At 46.1% G+C, this 27,480-nt stretch overlaps 1 protein-coding gene across 1 annotated transcript in view; it reads right to left on the reverse strand.

Annotated features, from left to right (window-relative positions):
* The window catches only part of LOC139385577 (cell adhesion molecule DSCAML1-like), a 166,319-nt gene that overhangs the window by 33,695 nt on the left and 105,144 nt on the right, over positions 1 to 27,480 (reverse strand). The window contains exons 4-18 of the mRNA XM_071130755.1: positions 26,977 to 27,123; positions 25,082 to 25,360; positions 19,274 to 19,549; positions 18,675 to 18,974; positions 15,946 to 16,088; positions 13,828 to 13,957; positions 12,417 to 12,695; positions 12,191 to 12,310; positions 11,778 to 11,954; positions 6,226 to 6,431; positions 5,874 to 5,970; positions 5,329 to 5,457; positions 4,945 to 5,112; positions 4,124 to 4,194; positions 3,701 to 3,941 (exon numbers count right to left, since the gene is read on the reverse strand). Coding sequence (XP_070986856.1) covers positions 3,701 to 3,941; positions 4,124 to 4,194; positions 4,945 to 5,112; positions 5,329 to 5,457; positions 5,874 to 5,970; positions 6,226 to 6,431; positions 11,778 to 11,954; positions 12,191 to 12,310; positions 12,417 to 12,695; positions 13,828 to 13,957; positions 15,946 to 16,088; positions 18,675 to 18,974; positions 19,274 to 19,549; positions 25,082 to 25,360; positions 26,977 to 27,123 — 2,763 coding nt within the window. The remainder of the gene's footprint in view (positions 1 to 3,700; positions 3,942 to 4,123; positions 4,195 to 4,944; positions 5,113 to 5,328; positions 5,458 to 5,873; positions 5,971 to 6,225; positions 6,432 to 11,777; positions 11,955 to 12,190; positions 12,311 to 12,416; positions 12,696 to 13,827; positions 13,958 to 15,945; positions 16,089 to 18,674; positions 18,975 to 19,273; positions 19,550 to 25,081; positions 25,361 to 26,976; positions 27,124 to 27,480) is intronic.

Genomic DNA, 27,480 nt, shown 5'->3' on the forward strand with positions numbered 1-27,480 from the left:
ACCAGGTCCACCTATACAAGGCAGCAGTGCCCACCTTCGCACGGACTCTACATCGCGCTCAAACGCAGCCCCAACACTTCACACAGGAGCAACAGATCAATAGACACCCCGCCCAGACCAGCGAGACACTGTCACAAACCTGCGGGACCCCCCTCCCGGACCTACACATAGAGGACCCATGCCGAGGGGACCTACATCCAGACCACAACACCACCAACCACATACACCCCCCCAAGTCAACCATTCCCACACCCCATTTAGGCCCTCTCAGATTAGACCTATGCCCCTCCTGTCAACCCCATTCCCAGAAAGAGGGCCTCACCATGGAAGTCACACATACGCCCAGGCCGTGAGCGGACAAACAGGCCCAACCCAAACTCTTACACTAGCCCAAGCCAATGACATGTACCAGATGTTCAGCAGGCTCCGCTCACACTTACTGGCCTGAAGCCAAACAACATTGGTCACTTTATGGAAGCCTTCACTATCTTATCCTGGAATATCCGAGGCCTGAGGTCATCTGCCTTTGGCCTAAAGAGCAGGAACCTAGACTTCATCAAATAAATCGGAAATACAGACATTGTCATCCTACAAGAAACATGGCATAGAGGAGACAGACCCACTGGTTGCCCTCTTGGTTAGAGAGAGCTGGCAGTCAAACCCACCAAATTACCAGGTGTGAAACAGGGAAGGGACTCAGGGGGTATGCTAATTTGGTATAGAGCAGACCTAACTCACTCCATTAAATTAATCAAAACAGGAACATTTTACATTTGGCTAGAAATTCAAACGGAAATGATCTTAACAGAGAAAAATGCCCTCCTGTGTGCTACCTATATCCCCCCCCCACTAGAAACCCCATACTTTAATGAAGACAGCTTCTCCATCCTGAAGGGGGAAATCAATAATTTCCAGGCCCAGGGACATGTACTCGTCTGTGGTGACCTAAATGCCAGAACCGGACAAGAACCTGACACCCTCAGCACACAGGGGGACAAACACCTGCCTGGAGGTGACAGTATTCCCTCCCCAATATGCCCCCCCTAGGCACAACTATGACAACATAACCAACAAAAATGGGTCACAACTCCTACTGCTCTGCCACACGCTGGGTGTGTACATAGTCAATGGTAGGCTTCGAGGGGACTCCTATGGTAGGTACACCTATAGCTCATCTCTTGGCAGAATTACTGTAGACTACTTTATCACTGACCTCAACACAGTCTCTCAGAGTGTTCACTCAGCCCACTGACAGAGCAAAATTCACAGCCTACTTGAACAGAGCAATACTTAATCATGAAGCATCAAAGCCAAAGGAACTGAATAATATTAAGAAATGCTATAGATGGAAGGAATACAGTGTGGAAACCCACCAAAAAAACAATTAGGCAACAACAAATTCAATCCCTTTTAGATAACTTCCTGGACAAAACGTTCCACTGTAATAGTGAAGGTGTAAACCTGGCAGTAGAACATCTTCACAGTATATTTGAACTCTCAGCTTCCTTATCAAATCTAAAAATCTCAAATAGAAAACCGAAGAAAATGAACAACAATGACAAATGTTTTGATGAAGAATGCAAAAATCTAAGAAAGAAATTGGGAAACCTGTCCAACCAAAAACAGAGACCCGGAAAACCTGAGTCTACGCCTTCACTATGGTGAATCATGAAAACGATACAGAAATACACTACGGAAAAAGGAACAACACGTCAGACATCAGCTCAATGTAATTGAAGAATCAATAGACTCTAACCACCTCTGGGAAAATTGGAAAACACTAAACAAACCAACACAAAGAATTATCTATCCAAAATGGAAATGTATGTGTAAACCACTTCTCCAATATTCTGGAAGGAGAGTTTACAGTCTAACCAGACACCTAGGTACTTATAGTTGTCCACATATTCTAGGTCGGAACCATCCAGGGCGGTGATGCTAGTCGGGCGGGCGAGTGCGGGCCGCGAACGGTTGAAAAGCATGCATTTAGTTTTACTAGCGTTTAAGAGCAGTTGGAGGCCACGGAAGGAGTGTTGTATGGCATTGAATCTCATTCGGAGGTTAGTTAGCAGTGTCCAAGGCAGGGCCAGAAGTATACAGAATGGTGTCGTCTGCGTAGAGGTGGATCAGGGAATCGCCCGCAGCAACAGTGAGATCATTGATATATACAGAGAAAATAGTCGGCCCGAGAATTGAACCCTGTGGTACCCCCATGGAGACTGCCAGAGGTCCGGACAACATGCCCTCCGATTTGACACACTGAACTCTGTCTGCAAAGTAGTTGGTAAATCAGAGCTGTTGGCCGGGGTTGGAGTAGCCAGGAGGAAGGCATGGCCAGCCGTTGAGAAATGCTTATTGAAATGTATCAGTGGTGACCGTGTTAGCTAGCCTCAGTGCAGTGGGCAGCTGGGAGGAGGTGTTCTTATTCTCCATGGACTTTACAGTGTCCCAAAACTTTTTGGAGTTCGAGCTACAGGATGTGAATTTCTGTTCGAAAAAGCTAGCCTTTGACTGCATCTAGTGGTTCCAGACTTCCATGAACAGTTGCATATCGCGGGGACTATTCGATGCTATTGCAGTCCGCCACAGATTGTTCTGGTCAAGGGCAGTCAGGTCTGGAGTGAACCAAGGGCTATATCTGTTCTTAGTTCTGCCTTTTTTGAACGGGGCATGCTTATCTAAGATGGTGAGGAAATTACTTTTAAAGAATGACAAGGCATCCTCGACTGATTGGATGAGGTCAATATCCTTCCAGGATACCCGGGCCAGGTCGATTAGAAAGGCCTGCTCGCAGAAGTGTTTTAGGGAGCGTTTGACAGTGATGAGGGGTGGTCGTTTGACCGCAGACCCATAGCGGATACAGGCAATGAGGCAGTGATCGCTGAGATCCTGATTGAAAACAGCGGAGGTGTATTTGGAGGGCAAGTTGGTCAGGATAATCTCTATGAGGGTGCCCATGTTTACTGATTTAGGGTTGTACCTGGTGGGTTCCTTGATGATGTGTGTGCATCTAGCTTAGATTGTAGGACTGCCGAGGTGTTAAGCATATCCCAGTTTAGGTCACCTAACAGAACGAACTCTGGAGCTAAATCGGGGGTGATCAATTCACAAATGGTGTCCAGGGCACAGCTGGGAGCGGAGGGGGGTCGATAGCAGGCGGCAACAGTGAGAGACTTATTCTGGACAGGTACATTTTTTAAATTAGAAGTTCAAACTGTTTGGGTATAGACAGAACTTTGCAGGCTAACTCCTCCCCCTTTGGCAGTTCTATCTTGACGGAAAATGTTGTAGTTTGGTATGGAAATCTCAGAATTGTTGGTGGCCTTCCTAAGCCAGGATTCAGACACGGCAAGGACATCAGGGTTGGCGGAGTGTGCTAAAGCATTGAGTAAAATAAACTTAGGGAGGAGGCTTGTGATGTTGAAATGCATGAAACTGGGTTTACCTCCACATCACCCGAGGAACAGAGGAGTAGGATGAGGGTAAGGCTAAAGGCTATCAAAACTGGTCGCCTAGAGCGTTGGGGACAAAGAATAAAAGGAGCAGATTTCTGGGTAGACATCTCTACATTAGGGCTCCTGCTAAGAAAACACATTAGAACATCAATCAAGGATTGTGTGTGTGTGTGTGTGTGTGCGTATGTCTTGTGTGTGTGTGTATGCGTACATGTGTGTGTGTGTGTGTGTTCCATGCCCCCTACCATCTTCCAGTGTGGTAGCGTTGATCTCAGAGCTGGAGGGGCCTGTGCCGGCCCTGTTGAAGGCCTGGACCACCACTCCATATTGGGCAAACTTCTTCAGGTTGTCCAGGGTGTACACCTCACTGTCCCCTGTAGCCTTCATCTCAACGATACTGTACTGGCCGTTACTGCCCGGCCCGTTCTCACGGTAACCAATCTGGTAACCCCGGATCACCCCGTTCTGAAGCTCCTTCCTAGGGGCCTAGAGGGAGAGAGGGAGAAGAGAGGGATGAGAGAATGAAAGAGGATAAAAATTGAGTTCTGTGGCGTGAACAGATATGTGATTCTAGGTTTTAATTTCAGACTGGGCCTCGACCTGTAAAGAGCATCTCATGTCATATTGCTATGATGTTTGTAATAGTCTTGAATCTATAGGTGGTTTACCTTCCAGGTGACGCGGATGCTCTGCGAGGTCATAGGCTGGAGGAAAACCTCCATAGGAGGACCATCGGGCTCTGGCGGGAGGAAAAGAGAGATTGACTGCACTGAAACGGATTGACTAAGGTCATCTCGTCGATATCTGTTTGTGCGTATTTGTGTGTGTTTTGTTAGCTTCTTCCATCTCCACAGAGGATTTCAATAGCTCTGTCAGAGTGACCATCGGGTTCTTGGTCACCTCCTTGACCAAGGCCCTTTTCCCCGATTGCTCAGTTTGGCTGGGTGGCCAGCTCTAGGAAGAGTCTTGGTGGTTCCAAACTTCTTCCATTTAAGAATGAGGCCACTGTGTTTTTGGGGACCTTCAAAGATGCAGACATTGTTTGGTACCCTTCCCCAGATCTGTGCTTCAACACAATCCTGTTTCGGAGCTCTACAGACAATTCCTTTGACCTCGTGGCTGGGTTTTTGCTCTCACCGGTGTGTGCCTTTCCAAATCAAGTTGTAGAAGCATCACAAGGATGATCAATGGAAACTCAATGGAAACAGGAAGCACCTGAGCTCAATTCCGTGTCTCATAGCAAAGGGTCTGAATACTTATGTAAATGAGGTATTTCTGTTTTTGTTTTTTTTCAATAAACTATTATCTAAATTATCTAAAAACCTGTTTTCACTTTGTCCTTATGGGGTATTGTGTGTAGATTGTTGAGGGTTTTGTTTTATTTCATACATTTTAGAATACGACAGCAACGTAACAAAATGTGGAACAAGTCAAAGGGTCTGAATACTTTGTGTGTGTGTGTGTGTGTGTGTGGTTGTGTTAGACTCACGCGCTTCCTCGGTGCTGATGGTGAGCTCCTTGCTGGCTTGACTGTGTCCGATCTTGTTGTAGGAGAACATGCGGATGCTGTAGACTTGGGCAGGGTGTAAATCCACGATGTTGGCCTGGTTATTGGTGGGAGAGATCTTACGGGTGGCATGCTTCAACTCCCATGGATCTGCGTGTGTTTATGAGTGTGTGTGTGTAAGAGAGAGTGTGTGTGTGTAAGTGAGTGAGTGAGTGTGTATATATATATATATATATGTATGTGTGTGTTTGTGTGAGTGTGTGTGTGCACACAAAAGAGAGAAGATAAATTAGTCGGTTATAGTTATGTTCTTAGTGCCGACTAATAGTCCATCCCCAGTTTAACCCCCGCTGACCCCTGGCATACCGGTCTTGTTCTTGTACTCAATGTCGTAGCTGGTGATGATGCTGTTGCCGTCAAATCTCTGGGTCCAGCGCAGGTTCATACTCCGATCCTTCACCTCCCTCACCTCCAACTCTGGAGGGTCTGGGGGCTCTGAGGGAGAAAGAGGGAGAGAAAGAAAGAAAGGAAAGGAGAAAGATGTAAGGTAGAAAGAAACCTTTTTAGTTCCAAATATGGTTCTGCCCGGAACCCAATAGGGTTCTCTAATGCGGACAGCCGAACAACCCTTTTAATTTCCAGATAGCACATTTGTTTTTAAGAGTGTAGAGGGAATAGAACATTAGCATAGTGTGAAAGAAAGCGATCCTGTACTGATTTTTGCTCTCTCCCGATTCACGTCACAGTAAGCAGGTAGTTGTCTATTCACTAGGCACCAAACGGAAGAAAACGGACTGAAACAGGGATGATTACCTGAACTAGCATTTTCCATTGCAAAAGGCTTTGCTACGGTGTGCGCTAATGAATGTGACCCAGGCATTTCCATCTGGCTGATTGTCTGACCCACTGACCTTGCACAGTGAGCTGAATGAGTCCCCGTCCCTCTCCATAGGAGTTGATGGCATGGCAGGAGAAGAAGACCGAGTCACCACGTTCTGCTGGCTTCAGCTACACACAGAGACAGAGAGAGAGAGAGGCAGACTACGTAAAGCCAATTCCATACACAGCTCATCTGATCTAATATCCTCAATTGGGTGTATCTGATGTCCTAACCCTCTAAATGGCGCGTGTGTGTGTGTTTCTGTGTCTGACTGTATGTGTGTGTGTGTGTGTGTGTGTGTGTGTGTGTGCGTGTGTGTGTGTGTGTGTGTGTGTGTGTGTGTGTGTATATATATATGTCTACAGTATCTGTGTGTGACTTACCTTCAGCGTAGACAATACTTCGTCACTCTTCTCGTTGGGGCTGGTGGTGATGGCGTAGCGAGGGTTACGGTCGGGGTCGATGACCGTGTCACCGCGCTCCCAACGGATGATGATAGGCCATTCCCCCCTCGCTGTGCAGTTCAGCTCCTTAATCTGTCCCTTAATGGCCATGGTGGTGTTGGGGTGCGACGTGATCATTGCTGGGACTGGAGAGAGAACGATGCAGGGAAGAATGAAGGTGGGATGGATGGCGGGAGTGACAAGGGAAATAATGGGACAGAGTCCGACAGGGAAATACTCGTTATACATGAGTTTCCACCGAAATATAAGATTCAACTTTCGCACTAAGATCATTTTAGGGTTTAATCCTCCTCATTAGGAAATGCGACTGAGAATGAGATTGAAGCAGCGTAACCAAGTCTTGCTAGCCTTGGCTAGCAAGCTAGCCAACTTCTTTGGCCAATTAGCTTCAGCTGGCCAGTGTGTCACCATTGGTTTGACTTTGGATAGCCTATCTGTGCGGCTAGTTAGGGACTGTCAATATATATATATCATATCATTGGTTTGAGGTTTTTAAGTAATTGAAATTTGGAGCCATTGAACATTTAAAATATGTGTAATTTACTGATGGTCCCTAACTAGCCCCAAAGTCAAACTAAATTCACCATGGGCATTATTATTGGGTCACTTGCAGCTGTGCTCCGAATTGATGATTACTTAGGTGTTGCCAGCTGTGGATATGTGGGCAGGATTGAAATAAACCCAAACTGCTACACACCCTTCATTTTTTTTTTTAACTAGGCAAGTCAGTTAAGAACAAATTCTCATTTTCAATGACGGCCTAGAAACAGTGGGTACTTTGTCAGCTCGGGGGTTTGAACTTGCAACCTTCCGGTTACTAGTCCAACGCTCTAACCACTAGGCTACCCTGCCGCCCGTTACATATATTTCTTAAATGATCTTGTAAATCTCAGTTTTGAACGGGACTAACTGTATGACCAAATGTATCCTATTTACACTTAATAGTCCATTTTGACACCAGAATAAATGTTTCTTACTCATAATCATAATAAAGTCACGTTACCTAGTGGCCTCATGGGTGGAATGTTACTTTATCGATAATTTATACAAATAAATAATGATTAAAAGCCCAAAATCTGGTGTTTCTATGTCAAACAGTTGTGTTATATCTCAGTCTTCTGTGATGTACGCTACCGTTCAGAATATGGGTTCACTTAGAAATGTTCTTGTTTTCCATGAAAACAGACATGAAATTAGTTGCAAATTGAATAGTAAATATAGTCAAGACGTTGACAAGGTTATAAATAATTATTTTTAATTGAAATAATAATTGTGTCCATCTTTGCTTTCGTCAAAGAATCCTCAATTTGCAGCCATGACAGCCTTGCAGTCCTTTGGCATTCTAGTTGTCAAATTGTTGAGGTAATCTGAAGAGATTTCTACCAATGTTCCCTGAAGCACCTCCCACAATTTGGATTGGCTTGATGGGCACTTCTTACCACCATGCTTTACAGTCATGCTGCTCCCACAACAGCTCAATAGGGTTGAGATCCGGTGACTGTGCTGGCCACTCCATTATAGACGGATTACCAGCTGACTGCTTCTTACCAAAATAGATATTGCATAGTTTGGAGCTGTGCTTTGGGTCATTGTCCTGTTGTAGGAGGAAATTGGCTCCAATTAAGTGCCGTTATGGTATGACATTGCAAAATGGAGTGTTAGCCTTCTTTCTTCAAGATCCCTTTTACCCTGTACAAATCTCCCACTTTACCACCACCAAAGCACCCCAGACCATTACATTGACTCCACCATGCTTTACAGATGGCATCAAGCACTCCTCCAGCATTTTTTGCATTTTTTCTGCATCTCACAAATGTTCTTCTTTGTGATCCGAACCCCTCAAACTTAGATTAGTCTGTCCATAACACTTTTTTCCAATCTTCCTCTGCCCAGTGTCTGTGTGCCATTGGAACACAGGAGTGATGGTTGCTGATAATGGGCCTCTGTACGCCTATGTAGATAGTCCATAAAAAATCTGCCGTTTCCAGCTACAATAGTCATTTACAACATTAACAATGTCTTTAAAATGTGCTTTTCTTTCAAAAACAAGGACATTTCTAAGTGACCCCAAACTTTTCAACGGTAGGGTATATAAAGTGTAATATTGGGATGTAACCTCTGTGTGACCCTGTTTTAGCTCACTGCAGTAAAAGGTTAAGTCCATTAGGCAATGGAGGAACAATGATCTTAGTGCCTAAGATGATTATGTTTTGGGAAACGCGTCTCTGTATGATAAAGGAGCATCACAGTAAAGTATAAAACTATAGTCAATGATAAGAACTAGAGTACCAGTCAAAGGTTTGGACACACCTACTCATTCAAGGGTTACGCTTTATTTTTTACCATGTAGAATAATAGTGAAGACATCAAAACTATGAAATAACACATATGGAATCGTGTAGCGACCAAAAAAGTGTTAAACAAATCTAAATATGTTTTTTATATTTGAGATTCTTCAAAGTAGCCAACCTTTGCCTTGATGACAGTTTTGCAGACTCTTGGCATTCTCTCAACCAGCTTCATGAGGTAGTTACCTAGAATGCATTTCTATTAACAGGTGTGCCTTTGGTAAAAGTTCATTTGTGGAATTTCTTTCCTTCTTCATGTGTTTGAGCCAATCAGTTGTGTTGTGACAAGGTAGGGGTGGTATACAAAAGATATCCCTATTTGGTAAAAGACCAAGTCCATCTTATGGCAAGAAATGACAGTCCGTTATTACTGTAAGACATGAAGGCCAGTCAATACGTAAAATATCAAGAGCTTTGAAAGTTTCTTCAAGTGCGGTCGCAAAAACCATCACGCTCTATGATAAAACGGGCTATCATGAGGACCGCCACAGGAAAGGAAGACCCAGAGTTACCTCTGCTGCAGAGGATAGGTTCATTGGAGTTACCAGCCTAAGAAATTTAAGCCCAATTAAATGCTTCACAGAGTTCAAGTAACAGACACATTTCAACATCAACTGTTCAGAGAAGACTGTATGAATCAGGCCTTCATGGTTGAATTGCTGCAAAGAAACCACTACTAAAGGACACCAATACGAAGAAGAGACTTTGGCCAAGAAACAATGAGCAATGGACATTAGACCGGTGAAAATTGGTCCTTTGGTCTGATGACCGCTGTGTCGTTGTGAGACGCAGAGTAGGTGAACGGATGATCTGACGATCTCTTCATGTGTGTTTCCCACTGTGAAGCATGGAGGAGGAGGTGTGGTAGTTTGGGAGTGCTTTGCTGGTGTGACACTGTCAGTGATTTATTTCAAATTCAAGGCACACTTAACCAGCATGACTACCACAGCATTGTGCAGTGATACACCATCCCATCTGGTTCTGGGCTTAGTGACACTATCATTTGTTTTTAACAAGACAATGACCCAAAACACACCTCCAGACTGTGTAAGGGCTATTTGATCAAGAAGGAAAATTATGTGTTGCATCAGATGACCTAGCCTCCACAATCACCCAACCTCAACCCAATTGAGATTGTTCGGGATGAGTTGGACCACAGAGTGAAGGAAAAGCAGCCAACAAGTGCTCAGCATATGTGAGAACTCCTTCAAGACTATTGGAAAAAGATTCCTTGTGAAGCTGGTTGAGAGAATGCCAAGAGTGTGCAAAGCTGTCATCAAGGCAAAGGGTGGCTACTTTGAAGAATCTATTTAGATTTGTTTAACACTTTTTTGGTTACTTCATGATGTGTTATGTCATAGTTTTTATGTCTTCACTCTTATTCTACAATGTAGAACATAGTAAAAACAAAGAAAAACCCTGGAATGAGTAGGTGCGTACAAACTTTTGACGGGTACTGTACATGCCTTCCTCTCTCATACTCAGTTTAGTGGGAACTGTGTGAATAAGCACCAGGAAGGATGCTCACTCTACCTATTCCTCTCTCCTCCTCTTCAATCACTCACATACCATCCTATTCAACTCCTCCCTTACTCCTCACACACACAATCGATCTGAGGAGAGCAACGCTGTTTTGTTTCCATCATTTATTCATCCCTCCCTCCCTCCTTTCCTCCCCCCGCCGAGCAAAACGGACAGAATTGAGGGAGGCAGGAGGAGAGGAAAGGTTCAATCAACAGCACTAACACCGCCTCAGAGTGAGGGTGACACAGAGACAGAGAGAGAGAGAGTGAGAGAGCGAGAGACAGTGAGAGTGACACCTACACAGCAAGTGAGCGAAGCAGAGGCAAGAGCTAGAGCAGAAACGAGTGAGAGCAAGATACAGTAAGGTAGTGAGTGAGTGAGAAGCATCTCAGCTGTCTGTCAAGTTGCTGCAGGAGGACAGTCTGCTATTTGAAAGCTAGACGCAGGTCAGAGGCTTCAGAGGCTAACACACATGATAAGAGCACTTTATCAACACCGCGAGCGTTTCGCTACACCCGCAACAACATCCGCTAAACATGTGTATGTGACCAATACAATTTCATTTGATTTGATGAGCGCAAAGGTGTGTGTGTGTGTGTGTGTGTGTGTGTGTGTGTGTGTTTAGATGTTGATGTAACTGAAGGCCAGTGCAGGGTCGACAGATTGATCGCAGATCATGATGAAAGACAACGTGTTTATTGAAGACGGATCCCTAGAGTCACAAAATCCATCTCTCTCTCCTGTTCTGTATTGTATCATCAGTATATCCATGGTCACTCTCTCTCTCGCTCTCTCTCTCTCTGTCAGTATAGCTAGCTATGGTAGTGCTATGGTAGCTATGGAGTCGCCTCATTGCTTTGACACACTGAGGGACTCATGAGAGAGAGAGAGAACACAAGAGGAAAACTGATACTCTAGGCTGACTGGAGTGTTCCAGCCCTCGCTGAAGCCATCTCATGGTGGTTCTGTGTGGCTCAGCTGGTAGACGCACTGTAGTAAATCACTTTGGATCAACGTGTCTGCTAAATGGTATAGGACATCTGAACGGTTTTAGGCTGATATCAAACACGACTAGATACACAGTAATGGCAAACGCTATAAATCAACGGGTGAGGATGGGGGGGGGGGTATCCGTGGGATACAAATAGCAAAGCCATGATCTCTATCCCAGGAAGGTATGTTAAACCAGAGGAGTAGCAATCCTTATTTTTTGTGGTTAGGTTGCAGTCAGACTTTTTTGTGGTTAGGTTGCAGTCAGACTCACTCTTGACCATGTGTTTGCTGGTGTCAGAGCTCACTCAGTATGTGTGTGGTTGAGAGCATGTGGTCATGGTGTGTTTTTTGTGATTGTCACATAGACCCGATAGATAGGTGCAGTGAAATGTGTTGTTCTACAAGGTCAGCCATACTAGTACAGCGACTGAGGGTTAAGTGCCTTCCTCAAGGTGACAATTACACATCTTTCAACTTGTCGTCTCGGGTATTGGAACTAGCGACCTTTCATTTTACTGGCCCAACGCTCTAACCACTAGGGTAACTTTCGCCCTGGTGTGTGGATGAGAATGTGTACTCGTGGTCCGGGTTGCAGGTCAGACTCACTCTTGACGGTCAGGACCATGCTCTTGCTGATGTCGGAGCCCACCCCGTTGGAGGCCTGACACAGGTAGTAGCCCCGGTCCTCCTCCAGGACGTGACGAATCAGCAGGGAGCCGTTCCCCATGATCTGGATCCGACCGGTCAGAGGCACTGGGTGGTACTGCTGGGGGTTCCCTGTACCTAGCGAGGGGGTGAATTTCGCTGATGATTGCAGTATGGTTATCAAGACCATAATCCACTATATTATAGTGGTTCTGTGTGACTCAGCTGGTAGACACACTGACTGTTGTAAATCACTTTGGATCAATGTGTCTGCTAAATGGTATAGGACATCTGAACGGTTTTAGGCTGATATCAAACACGGCTAGATACACAGTAACGGCAAATGCTGTAAATCAACGGGTGAGGATGGGTACCTTTGGCGTGCTTCCACATGACTTTGGGAGGGGGGTATCCGTCCACGGAGCAGTTGAGGACCCCCGCCTTGCCGTAGATCCCGTCCTGGTTATTGGGCTGGACCACAAACTGAGGAGGCACTGTAGGGAGGGGAGGGAGAAGATTAAACTTAGAGCCTGACGGTGGGACTGTCTGTCTGTCTGTCTGTCTGTCTGTCTGTCTGTCTGTCAACCGGCCCTGTCTCACCTGTGACAGTGAGCTGCCTCTCAGAGCTGACGGTGGCGGCGTCGTTGCTAGCGATGCAGGTGTAGTTGCCGTTGTGCTTGAGCGACACCTTGCCGATCTGAAGCGAGCTCATGTACTCCTTGGTCTCGATGTTGACGCCGGACGAGGGCGCGACCTCCTGGCCGTCCTTTCGCCAGGTGATGTGGATGGGCATGTCGCCAGACGACACCACGCAGGCGATGTACATGAGCTTCCCAATGGAGGTGGGGGGGAAGTCAAAGGGCTGGATCAGAGGGGGCACTGAGAGACGGAAAACAGGAGGGAGGGAGAGATAGAATAAGAGGAGAAAGAAAGCATGAGGAGGAGGAGGGAGAGGGTCAAAAAGGGAGAGACAGAGAGGGAGGGAAGCAGATACATGCATACATGTGTGTGAGAGAGAGAGAGAGATGGATGGATGGATGGATGGATAGTTCATATTGAGTGATTCAGACTGGGTGGTGGGCTGGTTAGTAGTTGGTGGTGAGTGACCTTCCCTGTGATCTCCAGTCAGTCTAATCCTGGAAACCAGCATCTCCCCGGCCCCCCAAAGCTCTCCACTCCAGCCCATAATAGCTGCTCTAATTAGAGCCCATTCGGCAGAGGGAAGAATGACGTTGCCATGGTGACCACAGTAGGAGTGGGGGGCAAGGAATGAGGTGGTGGTGGTGGGGGGGGGGGGGGGGGGGGGTAGAGCTGAGACATCTGGGGGATTTAATTCGGGCCTCGTTAAAATTAATCTAATTAAATCAGAGAAATGACGAGATGCACACACACACACACACACCAGATGACACACCCTTCCGTCTTCCTATGGCAAGCACACATTGAACCTCATCAACACACTATAAAACAGGCAACACGCAAGCTGTGCAGTCTTGACCCTGTGCTCTGACGCACACACCCACGCACACACACACACACACACACACACACACACACACACACACACACACACACACACACACACACACACACACACACACACACACACACACACACACACACACACACACACACACACACACACACACAAATATATCTGCACAATAGCACTCTTGCTTTGTGCAATTGCTGAGTGGTTGAGAGGCTGTAGCAGGTCGCTCCGGCCCGTAATCAGAGGTCATTAGAGGCTACACGTGCGCTCTCTCGCTCTTTCACGATCTCACTTGCTCTTTCTCCCACAAATTCATTCAAACACAAAACTAACCCACTCACAAGCATACTCAAATGCACACACACACTCAGTGATGTACACCCCCCCCCCCTTCTCCCAATACACAGCATCCAGTAACACAGACAGCCACAAGCGTACAGAGAGGCTCTTGGACTAGAACTGGACACACAAATGAACTACTACCCCACCACACTTCCTGTAGAGTAAGTGACCCCTGACCTTTGACTTGGACGTAGACGGTCTGACTGATGAAGATCTGTGGTTGGATGAGCACGCTGCAGAGGTACGCCCCCTCGTCCAACACCTTCTGGACGTCACTTAGCTTCAGAGTACCATTCTCATACACCACCTGAGATCAAGATTAGGATTAAGATTATGTTTAAGATGAACATTAGAATTAATATTAAGATTCCCCGACCACGGGAATGCCAGCACTTTAACAGTTTACATTTACACTGGGTCCGCATCCCAAATGGCACCCAATTCCTAATATAGTACGCTACCTTTAACCAAAACCCAACTAACGACAACAATCACCTCTGCATCATGCTACATGTACACATACAGTGCCTTGCGAAAGTATTCGGCCCCCTTGAACTTTGCGACCTTTTGCCACATTTCAGGCTTCAAACATAAAGATGTAAAACTGTATTTTTTTGTGAAGAATCAACAACAAGTGGGACACAATCATGAAGTGGAACGACATTTATTGGATATTTCAAACTTTTTTAACAAATCAAAAACTGAACAATTGGGTGTGCAAAATTATTCCGCCCCTTTACTTTCAGTGCAGCAAACTCTCTCCAGAAGTTCAGTGAGGATCTCTGAATGATCCAATGTTGACCTAAATGACTAATGATGATAAATACAATCCACCTGTGTGTAATCAAGTCTCCGTATAAATGCACCTGCACTGTGATAGTCTCAGAGGTCCGTTAAAAGCGCAGAGAGCATCATGAAGAACAAGGAACACACCAGGCAGGTCCGAGATACTGTTGTGAAGAAGTATAAAGCCGGATAATATGGAAGGAGTATCAGACCACTGCAAATCTACCAAGACCTGGCCGTCCCTCTAAACTTTCAGCTCATACAAGGAGAAGACTGATCAGAGATGCAGCCAAGAGGCCCATGATCACTCTGGATGAACTGCAGAGATCTACAGCTGAGGTGGGAGACTCTGTTCATAGGACAACAATCAGTCGTATATTGCACAAATCTGGCCTTTATGGAAGAGTGGCAAGAAGAAAGCCAATTCTTAAAGATATCCATAAAAAGTGTCGTTTAAAGTTTGCCACAAGCCACCTGGGAGACACACCAAACATGTGGAAGAAGGTGCTCTGGTCAGATTAAACCAAAATTGAACTTTTTGGCAACAATGCAAAACGTTATGTTTGGCGTAAAAGCAACACAGCTGAACACACCATCCCCACTGTCAAACATGGTGGTGGCAGCATCATGGTTTGGGCCTGCTTTTCTTCAACAGGGACAGGGAAGATGGTTAAAATTGATGGGAAGACGGATGGAGCCAAATACAGGACCATTCTGGAAGAAAACCTGATGGAGTCTGCAAAAGACCTGAGACTGGGACGGAGATTTGTCTTCCAACAAGACAATGATCCAAAACATAAAGCAAAATCTACAATGGAATGGTTCAAAAATAAACATATCTAGGTGTTAGAATGGCCAAGTCAAAGTCCAGACCTGAATCCAATCGAGAATCTGTGGAAAGAACTGAAAACTGCTGTTCACAAATGCTCTCCATCCAACCTCACTGAGCTCGAGCTGTTTTGCAAGGAGGAATGGGAAAAAATGTCAGTCTCTCGATGTGCAAAACTGATAGAGACATACCCCAAGCGACTTACAGCTGTAATCGCAGCAAAGTATTAACTTAAGGGGGCTGAATAATTTTGCACGCCCAATTTTTCAGTTTTTGATTTGTTAAAAAAGTTTGAAATATCCAATAAATGTCGTTCCACTTCATGATTGTGTCCCACTTGTTGTTGATTCTTCACAAACAAATACAGTTTTATATCTTTATGTTTGAAGCCTGAAATGTGGCAAAAGGTCGCAAAGTTCAAGGGGGGCGAATACTTTCGCAAGGCACTGTAAATGGTCATATCTCAGATACAACGTGTCTGTGTCCCCAAACTGCGCTCTATAGGGCTCTGGGAATAGAGTGCATTTTGGGGACACAGACACGTTGTATCTGAGCTGTGACAATTTATTTGTACATGTAGCATGATGCTGAGGTGATTGTTGTCTTTAGATGGGGTTTTTCTTGTTACTCTTGTTTGCGTACAAAATTGAGAAAATTGTGGAGAGAAGAAATGCGCCCACCTGACGATGGTTGTCGGGCAGCAGAAGCCCCTCCTTGTACCACTTGATTGAGTAGTAGGGATAGCCAATCACACGGCAGTTTATAAAGGTGTTCCTCCCAGCCACCGCCGTGATGTTACGCATATCCCTGATCCTGGGAGAACCTGAGAGAGAGAGAGAGAGAGAGAGAGAGAGAAGAGAGAGAGAGGAGAGAGAGGGAGAGAGAGAGATAGAGAGAGAAGAGAGAGGGAGAAAGAGACAGAGGTAGAGAAGAGAAGAGAGAGGAGAGAGATATGGGGTAGTCAGAGGGTAGTGAAGAGAAGGAGGGGGAAAGAGGGAGATCATCAGATGAGGTTGTGGAGAAAAGGGAAGGAGGGAAAGAGGAGGGGAGGAAAGGAGGGAGGGAGGATTGGGTGTATGAATGGATAGGGGGTTAGAATGCCCTGTCCCATTTCAGTCAAATCTGTTTGTGTGTGTGTCTGTGCGTGTGCGTGCACGTAACTGTGCACGTGTCTATTTCCTGTGTTATGGTGAGAGTACGAACGTAATCATTCTAATACATTTCTGTTGCAATTTCCTGAATGTCTTTACGCGTCCTACTGTAGGTGATTTTAGCTTCTAGATTCATTACAAATTCTAGTCTCATATACGTCTGTGCCAGACGGCTCGAATACACCACAAGTTTGCATTTCCTGGAAAGTTCTCAGCAACAAAAGAGTGATCAAATGAAGACCCTACATCTGTATCAACACAGGTTGAGTCCCTAATGGCAGTCTATAGGCTCTGGTCAAAAGTAGCACATTGTATAGGGAATAGGGTGCCAGTTGGATGCATCCACAGTCAGTTCGAGGATGACGGTTGGGGAGAATGGAAGAGGAAACACAATGCACGATGAGTGTGTTACCATGGGCAACAGGGCTGGAGGACCCAGAGAGGACCCATGGTGAGAGACGATGGGGACAGAGAGACGGAGGGATGACAGACATGGGGAGAAAGTGAGGTGTGATGCGTTCATCGGGAGAGCGCCGGGTTGATTTAGTACGAGTCCACTCTCTCTCTTTTTCTCTCACTCTTTCTCTCTACTTCTCCTCGCTCTCTTGCTCCCTCGGTGTGCGTTGGTCTTTGAAGTCACAGCTCTGACAAGTCGCCCGTAGATATATTATTCACCGGCTCTGTCACACTGCTCCTTTCTCAGAAACCGTCTCACACACTCTCACTCACACATGAATTCAAATGTAATGTAAGTGTGTGTTTGTGTGTCTGCGTGAAAGTGCAGTTTGGTGGATGTTATTGCAATTGAGTGTATCGTCAGTAAGTCAATATTGAGTGTGTTCCTGTGGAGTGTAAGTGTGTGTATATGCAAGTGTAGGGGGGGGGGGGGGGGTACTTTTGTTTTAGTGTAAGTTACTGCGATTGAGTGTATCATCTGTCAGTGTGTATCAGTGTGTATGTGGATCCGTATGAGTGCGTGTTACTGCAAGCAGAGCGTGTGGTACTGCTGGGTTTGAGAGTCCCTGGCAACAAATCATTCTCACTCCAATGTAGCATTCTGGCATGTCTCCTTAGAGCAGACACACGTGTCATAACTGAGCGTCTTGCTGAAAGAGATGGGGAGAGAGAAAAGGAAGAAATGAAGAGAGAGGATGGAGAGGTGGAGAGGGATACGGCTCTGGCCAGCAGTGCCACTCCTCCTCCCTGTCGTCCCCGACGATCAACGCGGTGACAGTGACATCACCAGGCCTGTCGCCAATGCTCCCCATCACCTCTCTGACACATGCTCAGATGAGACTTGGCTCTCTTCTCCTCTTCTCACTCTCTCCTCTCCTCCGTTCTCCCTCTGATACGGCTCTGGCCATCAGTGCCACTCCTCCTCCCTGTTGTCCCCGGCGATCACCGCAGTGACAGTGACATCACCAGGCCTGTCATCAGTGCTCCACATCACCTCTCTGACACAAGCTCAGATGAGACTTGGCTCTCTTCTCCTCCGTTCTCCCTCTGTTCCTCACCATCTGTCTTACCACCTCTCCACTTCCTCCTCTCTGTGTACCTCTCTCTTTTCTCTCTTTTCTGCATCTCTCTCTCTATGCCCTACTATCCTCCATCTACTCCCTCCATCTCACACTCTTTGTAACCCCCTATCTTTCAGTCTTCACGACTCTCTCTCTCTCTCTCCCCCTCTCTCTCTCTCCAATTCTCTCTCTCTCTCCCCGCCTCTCTCTCTCACATTCTCTCTCTCTCCCATTCTCTCTCTCTCCCCCCCTCTCTTCCATTATCTCTCTATCTCTCTCTATTTCAGACTGTGGCTGCCATGGAGGAATACCCTGTTCACTCTCCTGTCTTTGACACTCAAACTGTGTGTGTGTGTGTGTGTGTGTGGGTGTGTGTGTGTGTGTGTGTGTGTGTGTGTGTGTGTAATAGAGAGAGTGTGAGAGTGAGTAGAGAGAGGGGAGGGACAGAGCGAGACAGTGACAGACAAACATATGGGCTGGAAGAACAAAGACTGATAGAGAACTGGCAAGAGTAGAAAAACAACAGATATTTGGAAAGAGCAAATGAAGGCATGGGGACAAACAAGTAGCACACACACACACACACACACACACACACACACACACACACACACACACACAGAGAAAGCAAGGGAGAAGGAATGTAGAGAAGGGGGGAGTGGAAAGGAGGGGTAAAGGTAAGGGGGTTTGGGAGGGCGGGTATTAGAACCCAATGGCTGATATTGAAAAGTAGACAGGCACCTCTTACGTTTATGCGCGCTTGGTACTCGGCGCTACCGGCCGAGTTGCGTGCGGCGCAGCGATACACCCCTCCGTCGCGGATCTCCGGGCTGCTGACGTTGACGTGGGACACGGTGGAGCCGTCCGACAGTGTGTACTGGCTGGCCCTCACCCGAGACGGGTCCCTGGCCACAGCCTCATCATCCAGAGTCCAGGTGATGGTGGGGGGAGGGGCGCCTTTGGCAGCACACATGAGGGAGAAGGGTTCCCCTGGGACCACCACTCGCTCACTGAAGGAGGACACGATACGGGGCGTACCATCTGAGGAAGAAGGGATGGAGAGGGGCGAGAGGTTAGAGGCTAGGTATGGGGTCATTTCTGATGCACGAACACGTGCACACACACACACACACACACACACACACACACACACACACACACACACACACACACACACACACACACACACACACACACACACACACACACACACACACACACACACACACACACTTCTCAGTCTATGAGGTCTAGTTCTTGTAGATGGCAAAACACTGATAGGCGCACACACACACACACAACCCCAACCCACCCCTTTAACTCACACACACATTCCTTACCCTCCAGCAGTATGATGGAGAAGTCCTGTGCGGTCTGGCCCTTGCGGGTGGCGAAGCACTGGTAGGCTCCCGAATGTCTCTTCTGGGCAGCGGAGATGAACAGGGTCTCGTTGTGGGCCCCCTGGATGGAGAAGTGCTGGTCGGGGAGGACGGGTTCTGTGTTGCGGTACCAGGACAGGGTGAAGTGGGGAGAACCCTGCACGGAACACGACAGAATCACTGTGCTGCTGATGCCCGTCTTCAGGTTCTTAGGAGACAGAGTCACTCTCAACGGCTCTTTGGAGAGAAGGAGGGAAGGAGAGGGAGAGAGAGGGGAGAGGGAGAGAGAGGGGAATTGATGGAGGGAGGGAGGTAGAGAGAGAGAGATAAAGGGAAGGAGGGAAAAGGCGGTATAATTATTTTTAAAGTTAAATTACATGACTTCAGTTAGTAAATAAGTTAATGAAGTAGTTTTCCTCCAAAAAATGTAAGGGCAGATCCCCCTTATTCAAGGGAACATCACTTAAAATATATTTTATAAGTACAATACAATGTTCTGGTACAAAATGGCTGCCGTTTGTTCATCACCCAGGTGAGTGCTGCAGTACAGTACAGAGGAGGCTGGTGGGAGGAGCTATAAGAGGACGGGCTCATTGTAATGACAGGAATGGAATAAACGGAACAATACCAAACAAGCACACGGAAACAACGTCTTTGACTCCCTTCAGACCTCAGCGCGGGAGCTTCTTGTTTTAGTTTCTGTCTGTAGGCAGGGATCAACAAAATGGAGTCGTGGTCAGCTTTTCCGAAAGGAGGGCGGGGCAGGGCCTTAAATGTGTCGCGGAAGTTAGAATAGCAATGATCCAAGGTTTTTCCAGTCCTGGTTGCGCAATCGATATGCTGATACAATTTAGGGAGTCTTGTTTTCAGATTAGCCTTGAAGGCGCAGCAGCGCCTCTTCAACCTCAGGAGGCTGAAGAAATTTGCCTTGTCACCAAAAGCACTCACAAACTTTTACAGATGCACAATCGAGAGCATCCTGTTGGGCTGTATCACCGCCTGGTACGGCAACTGCTCCGCCCACAACCGTAAGGCTCTCCAGAGGGTAGTGAGGTCTGCACAACGCATCAGCGGGGGCAAAATACCTGCCCTCCAGGACACCTACACCACCTGATGTCACAGGAAGGCCATAAAGATCAACAAGGACAACAACCACCCGAGCCACTGCCTGTTCACCCCGCTATCATCCAGAAGGCGAGGTCAGTACAGGTGCTTCAAAGCAGAAACCGAGAGACTGAAAAACAGCTTCTACCTCAAGGCCAACAGACTGTTAAACAGCCACCACTAACATTGAGTGGCTGCATACTGACTAAACTCCAGCCACTTTAATAATGGCAATTGATGTAAAAAAATGTATCACTAGCCACTTTAAACAATGTCACTTACAGTTTTTTTCGATTGCTAAACGACAGTGGGCACAACTGGAGTCACATGTGCAAAACTCTAACTACAGTCTGCACTACCAACAGTCACCTGAGCTAAACAGTTCACATCACCTGCAAAACTCATTCCAAGCAACACAACTCTTAACACATGGCTCAAAACACGCTCAGTGCAGCCAAACACTATGCACAACCCTCACTGAGATAACACACACTGTCACTCAGAACACACTGAGAGTAAAAACAGTAGCATCAAACACCAATACAGAAAATACAAACTTTTCATCTTTACAGTTTGAACAATTTCAGTGACTTCATACAAAGTAATATTTTCTTCAAAGAAAAGTGACATTCTTTCACATGATTTATTAAATTTTTTAGAACATAACAATTCTTTAAGGTAAATGAAAATTAGCAGTTTGCTTCAATAGTCTGTAGTAATTTACGGAATTACAGTAATGAGAAACAAAAAGGTAGAAACTAAAAGTACATACTGTAATTCGAACAAATAATTGAGGGGCTAATCCTGCCTCTCTCTAGCATCAGGCCACAGGTTTTCTTCAACATCACATCTAATGTTTTCTCTTGCCATGCACCTGGGGAAGAACCTTCTGGAGTGCCTTATCCATCCCTGGCAGTCCTCTGGACTCGTGTCCTCACATCCGGCACGCATGGCTTCCAAAAGAGACATTTGGTCATGTGGGTGGTGACCAAAAACTTTCCACCTCCAGGCAGAGAAAAACTCCTCTATTGGGTTAAGGAAGGGTGAATATGCAGGCAGGTACAAAACCATAAATCTGTGATGTGCTGCAAACCAATCTGTGACAGCTGCAGAGTGGTGAAAAGCAACGTTATCGCAAACTATGACAAAAACTTGGGGGTTTCTTACTGGCTCCCCCTGTTCTGCTGGCACTAGCTGAGTATAGAGCTGTTCTAGGAAAGCTATAAGCCTTTCTGTGTTGTATGGGCCAATGAGTGGTGTGTTGAGAAGCAAACCATCATTGGCCATTGCAGCACACATGGTGATATTTCCCCCCCTTTGGCCTGGAACCTCCACAGTGGCCCTTTGACCTATAACATTCCTTCCTCTGCGCCGTGTTTTGGCAAGGTTAAATCCAGCTTCATCGATAAATACAAATGAATGTGGTCTTTCCAGTGCTTCCACCTCCATTACTCTCTGAAAAACAGTAAGTGCACAGTTTTACTGTAGAAATGCTAGTGTTTTTTTTTACTGTAAATATTTTGTATAGCTCTGTACGTAACCTCAGACGTCTTACCTGGACATATTGGTATCTTTGCTCTTTTACCCGTTCACTGTTTCTCTCGAACGGTACAGTGTATAACTGTTTCATTGTAACTTGGTGTTTCTTTAGGACTTGAGCAATAGTTGTTGTGCTGACAGAATTAACATTTTCAAATATATCATTATCAGCCAGCACTCTATCTTGAATCTCCCGCAGTTTTATTGAATTGTTGACAACAACCATGTCAACAATAGCATTTTCCTGCGCATCTGAAAATATTTTTCCTCTTCCCCCTGTTGGGGGCAGCCTTTGGGTCCTGTTGTAAAAATATATTTTACAGTCAAACTTACTGTAATATATATCTGTGTAAATATTCTATAATTGCAGTACAAAATAGATTCCTGTAATGTTTTCATTTACTGTAAGGATGTAACTCTCACCTGTTTGCATGATGGAAAATTCGCATTACAGATGCCACTGTGGATCTTTGCAGATTGGGTTGCACCCTCAACCCTGCCTCTCTCAATGAGAGACCATGGTTCACGACATGGTCTATAAGTGTAGCCCTTATTTAATCTGAAATAACAGCTCTTTGTCTTCTTTATCTTCCTCCACGCATCCGCCCTCTCCCTGCCACCCTTCTCCCTCCACGAACCCATCTTCCTTGTTCCATTTCCAAAATGAGTCTTTCTAAGCTCTACCTATATATACTGTAATATGTGTGTGTGTTCACTAACAAGTCTAAAACAAGACACCTGCTTAGCCTTTCAGCTGAAATTGCAATCAGCAGTGTTTGAAAGGCACAAGGCTGAAATCTATTCCGTTTTGAATGTGTGGTTCACAGTTTTGACAGCAGTGTGTTAGCATTTGAACAAAGTGCTGTAAATCCACAGTGTGTGCAGGTTGTGGTTAAAGTCATGGGATAAGTGTGTAGAGTTTTGAAAACTGTGTTCAAGCAATGAAAAACGAACTAGAGTTTGGTCCACATGAACTGCTGCTGTGCAGACTGTAGTTAGAGTTTTGCACATGTGACTCCAGTTGTGTCCACTGTCGTTTAGCAATCGAAACTGTAATATAGTTTTTACATACCCTACATTACTCATCTCATATGTATATACTGTACTCTATACCACCTACTGCATCTTGCCATCTTTATGTAATACATGTATCACTAGCCACTTTAAACTATGCCACTTTTATGTTTACATACCCTACATTACTCATGTCATATGTATATACTGTACCAGATACCATCTACTGCATCTTGCCTATGCCGTTCTGTACCATCACTCATTTATATATCTTTATGTACATATTCTTTATCCCTTTACACTTGTGTGTATAAGGTACCAGTTGTGGAATTGTTAGGTTAGATTACTCGTTGGTTAATACTGCATTGTCGGAACTAGAAGCACAAGCATTTCGCTACACTCGCATTAACATCTGCTAGCCATGTTTATGTGACAAATAAAATTTGATAAATAATCCTCTCCCTTGACTGGACTATGTAGCCCGAGGTAGCGAGACGGAGAGGAGGGTACAGATTTCCCCTGCAGAGAGGTAGAGAGAAGATCTCTTCAACTCTCTTCTCTCGAAACGGTTCAAAATCGTAGATTTTGGGTGTGTAAGGGGGTCCACGTTTACTTGTCTGAGCGTGATGTGCACGTTCAATGTGCCTGTGAATATGAGACACCCAGAAAAACTGACAGAGAGACAGAGAGGGAGCGAAAATGTCAATGAGCAATAAGGCAGCTGGTGTTATGTGCTGGGGACTACTGTGTGTGTGTGTGTGTGTGTGTGTGTGTGTGTGTGTGTGTGTGTGTGTGTGTGTGTGTGTGTGTGTGTGTGTGTGTGTGTGCGCGTGCGTGCGTGTGTGTGTGTGTGTGCACATGTGTCTGTCTGTCTGTGTGTGTGTGTGTGTGTGTGTGTGTGTGTGTGTGTGTGTGTGTGTGTGTGCGTGTGCGTGTGTGTGTGTGTGTATGAGTGTCCCACCTCCCCTGCCCTGTCAGGTAGGGTTTGTGTGAGTTCACCATGATGTGCCCTACGGCCAAACGGACCAACTTCCACTACCCTTACCCCCCATCCTCACTCGTCCTCACCACTCTCTCCCTCCTTCCCCCCCTCTCTCTCCTCAACATCACCATCCCATTTGTGTCTCTGTCTAGTCTCCCCAGATCTTTCATCCCCCAAACAATACCCCCTCCTCCTCCCCTCTCCTCCTCCTCCCCTCTCCTCAGCTCCCAGTGACACACAGGGGAAGCTGCCCCTTCGGAACACCCAGTGTTCCCTCCTGTCACCATGGCCACGCTCGGCATGGGTTCCCGAGATGCCCGAAACGGAGCGGGCAGGAGGGGAGCGAGGTGTCCCTGGAGATCAGGATCAAACTCATCCCAGAGGTGGGTTGTGGAGAGGTGACAGGGGGCAAGGACACAGCCAACAGAGCTTAAACGATCCGCTCATCTCTTCCCCTCATCCCGATCAATCCCTCTCTCTCCTGGTTCAAACACCTCTGTCGGGAGAGGGTGATGAGGTGTTCGGTCATGCTGGAGGAACGCAAAGGCTGAAGGTGCAACACTTTTCTACGTGTAAACGTGGTTGTATTCAGTCACGGGACGGAGCTACAGGATGATAGTGTTGTTGTATTACAATCTAGTCCCAGATGGCCAGGACACAACATCTCCTTAGTATATTTCTCTGCGGTCCGATAGCACCAAGCCTACACACTAGGCTTCTTCTGATACTGGATACACCTACGTAGTCCAAGGCACCAAACTGACCAATGAAAGGTCAGCCAAAACACATCCCAATAACGTGTCCACCAATTATTATTATTTTTTTGGGGGGGGATTTTAAAATGTCAAAGGTTTTACAATGACTGCTATATGTGGTTGTCTTACCTAGCGACCGTAAGATGAATGCACTAACTTTAAGTCGCTCCGGATAAGAACATTTGCTAAATGACTAAAAAGTCAAATGTCAATATTAATTTGTATTCTGTTAATATTGTGTGTGACTTTGTGCATTAGGCCACTATGTGCAAAGCGACAAATCTACAGGCCTTCGTTCCAAACAACAAGATGTTCCGGTGACGTGGGGTGAACCAACCCAGGAACTAGTACAGAGACGTGTGACCTGTGACTCACCGATGACGTTGAGATGACCGGTCACCTCTTTAGAGCCGAAGCTGTTGGTGACCTCACAGATGTAGTTGCCGCTGTCGCCCAGACGCAGGTCGCTGACCGTCAGGCCCGTGAGACGGCGAGTCCAGCGGGAGTCGGCGGGCAACGGGCGCCCGTCCTTCAGCCAGCGGATGGTGGGGTTGGGGTACCCCGAGGCGATGCAGGGCAGCTCCACATTGTGCCCCACCTGGACCTCCCCGGACTGGAAACTGTCCAACACTGAGGGGGTGGACTCCGTAGGGTCTGGGGGGAGGGGGGGGGGGGGGGGTTAGAGATACTGATATTGATCATGCTGCTATTGACTCCAAATAATATACTGCGAAGATATATTCAAGGAAAGAAAACAAAGATAACAATAACCCATGTACTGCAAGACGGTCTTGCACCAATAGACAAAAAAGCACTTACCCACACCCACACACACACCAGTGGCGGTCGTTGCCGTTTAAGAGGGAGGACGATTTCAAGAAAAAATTTATGAGCATGGCCTTATTTCTATTACAGCATATTAGATGACTGTCATTCATATTCCATTCACCCAGTTCAATGTAACATTGATAGATTTAGGCTACTACATGATACTAACATGTTCTCTATACCCATCACGAGGTTGCTACAACCTAGCCTGTGAATGAAAGTTTACAACATAGAGACACATGAGACACATGGACAGACAGGGACACATTCAATACCGCCTTGCACACTCTTGCCTGCATCTAGTTGATCTAGGGTGTAATTATTTGTCCAACAGTTGCAAACGAGAATTTATATTGGACAAATTCAGGTATGTTTATTCCCATTTCGTTCCGTTTGCTTCCGCTTAAGAAAAGTTTTTCAACAGAATCGGCGGAATGAATACACCCTTGATCACAAGTAAACACAGTTCACTTTCATAGCAGCCACGTTGTATTCCTTCTCGCATCTATGTGCTCTCCTCCTCTCATCTTTTCCCTTCGCAAGTGGACTTGTACAACACATCAGCTGTATGTGAACAAGTAAAAAATACCACACACTGCCTACATAATTTTTGCTATATTAGCTAAAGTAACGTCATTGTCAACATAGCTAATAGAACTAACGTGTTTGTAAACTCGCTACAATCATGCAGTAAGGTTACAGTGTACAGCCAGTAAGCAGGTTATCACTTACACCGGTGGGCCCCGGTGGCAATACATTTGAAAAAACCAAAAGCTTACCTTGACTTGGAAGAGCTCCAGTGTTGTGTTTGATAGTCATAGCAAGCTAGCTAACATAGTATCCCTCTGTTAGAGCAGTGTGTTTGAGTAGGTTAAACTAGCTAGCTGCATTTGCTAGCTAAGTAAGTGAAATGATCTCTCTCTCTTGTTTCTCCTTCATTTTGGAAGAAATTACTTGGTTCAAAACCTTTTCTCTCTTTGAGTGAACTACTCACCACATGTTATGCACTGCAGTGCTAGCTAGCTGTAGCTTATGCCTTCAGTACTAGATTCATTCTCTGATCCTTTAATTGGGTGGATAACATGTCAGTTCATGCTGCAAGAGCTCTGATAGTTTGGAGGATGTCCTCCGGGAAGTTGCCATAATTATGATGAAAGTCTATGGAAGGGGGTGAGAACCAGGATCCTCCTAGGTTTTGTCAATGTAGAGGAGGACGGAAGCTAGCTGTCCTCTGGCTACACCATGGTGCTATCCTACAGAGTGCTGTTGAGGCTACTGCAGACCTTCATTGCAAATGATTTGGTGACATGATTATATTTAGTATAGTTTTATCTAAAACTTATAATCTGAAAATTGTTTTTTAATTTAAACTCGTATGAAATTCACTGAGGAGGATGGTCCTCCCCTTCCTCCTCTGAGTAGCCTCTCTCTCTCTCTCTCACCCATAACAGACAGCCTGGCTCCATTGCTCTGGCGAGTCTCTCCACTGTATTTGTGCTTGGTGATGCAGCGGTAGGTGGACAGGGCATCTTCCTTCTGGACCTCTGATATGTACAGGGCCCCGAATGACGTCAGGAAGAAACGGTTCCCTGTAGGTGAGAAGAGGTGGAGGAGGAAGAGGAGGAGAAGAGGAAAACGTCAGTCCATGTGTCCAAAACACAAACACTGTCATGTCAACCCACCACAAGCCAGTCCCTGATTGATTGATTGACTGATTGGTTCATTGTTTGGCCAGCACTAGGGCTGTTACGGTGACCGTATTACCGCCACACCGGCGGTCACGAGTCATGACTGCTGTCAAATTCCAGGTGACCGTTTAGTCACGGACTTCTCCAAGCTCTGATGCTGCTGATGGTCATTAGTAGCCTACCAAACTTGGTACTCAGCACTCTATTGTCCCGCTAATCACTCTGACATCAATGCAAATGTAATCAAAAATGTAATCA

Source organism: Oncorhynchus clarkii, chromosome 27, assembly GCF_045791955.1.
Source record: "Oncorhynchus clarkii lewisi isolate Uvic-CL-2024 chromosome 27, UVic_Ocla_1.0, whole genome shotgun sequence".
NCBI lineage: Eukaryota > Metazoa > Chordata > Actinopteri > Salmoniformes > Salmonidae > Oncorhynchus > Oncorhynchus clarkii.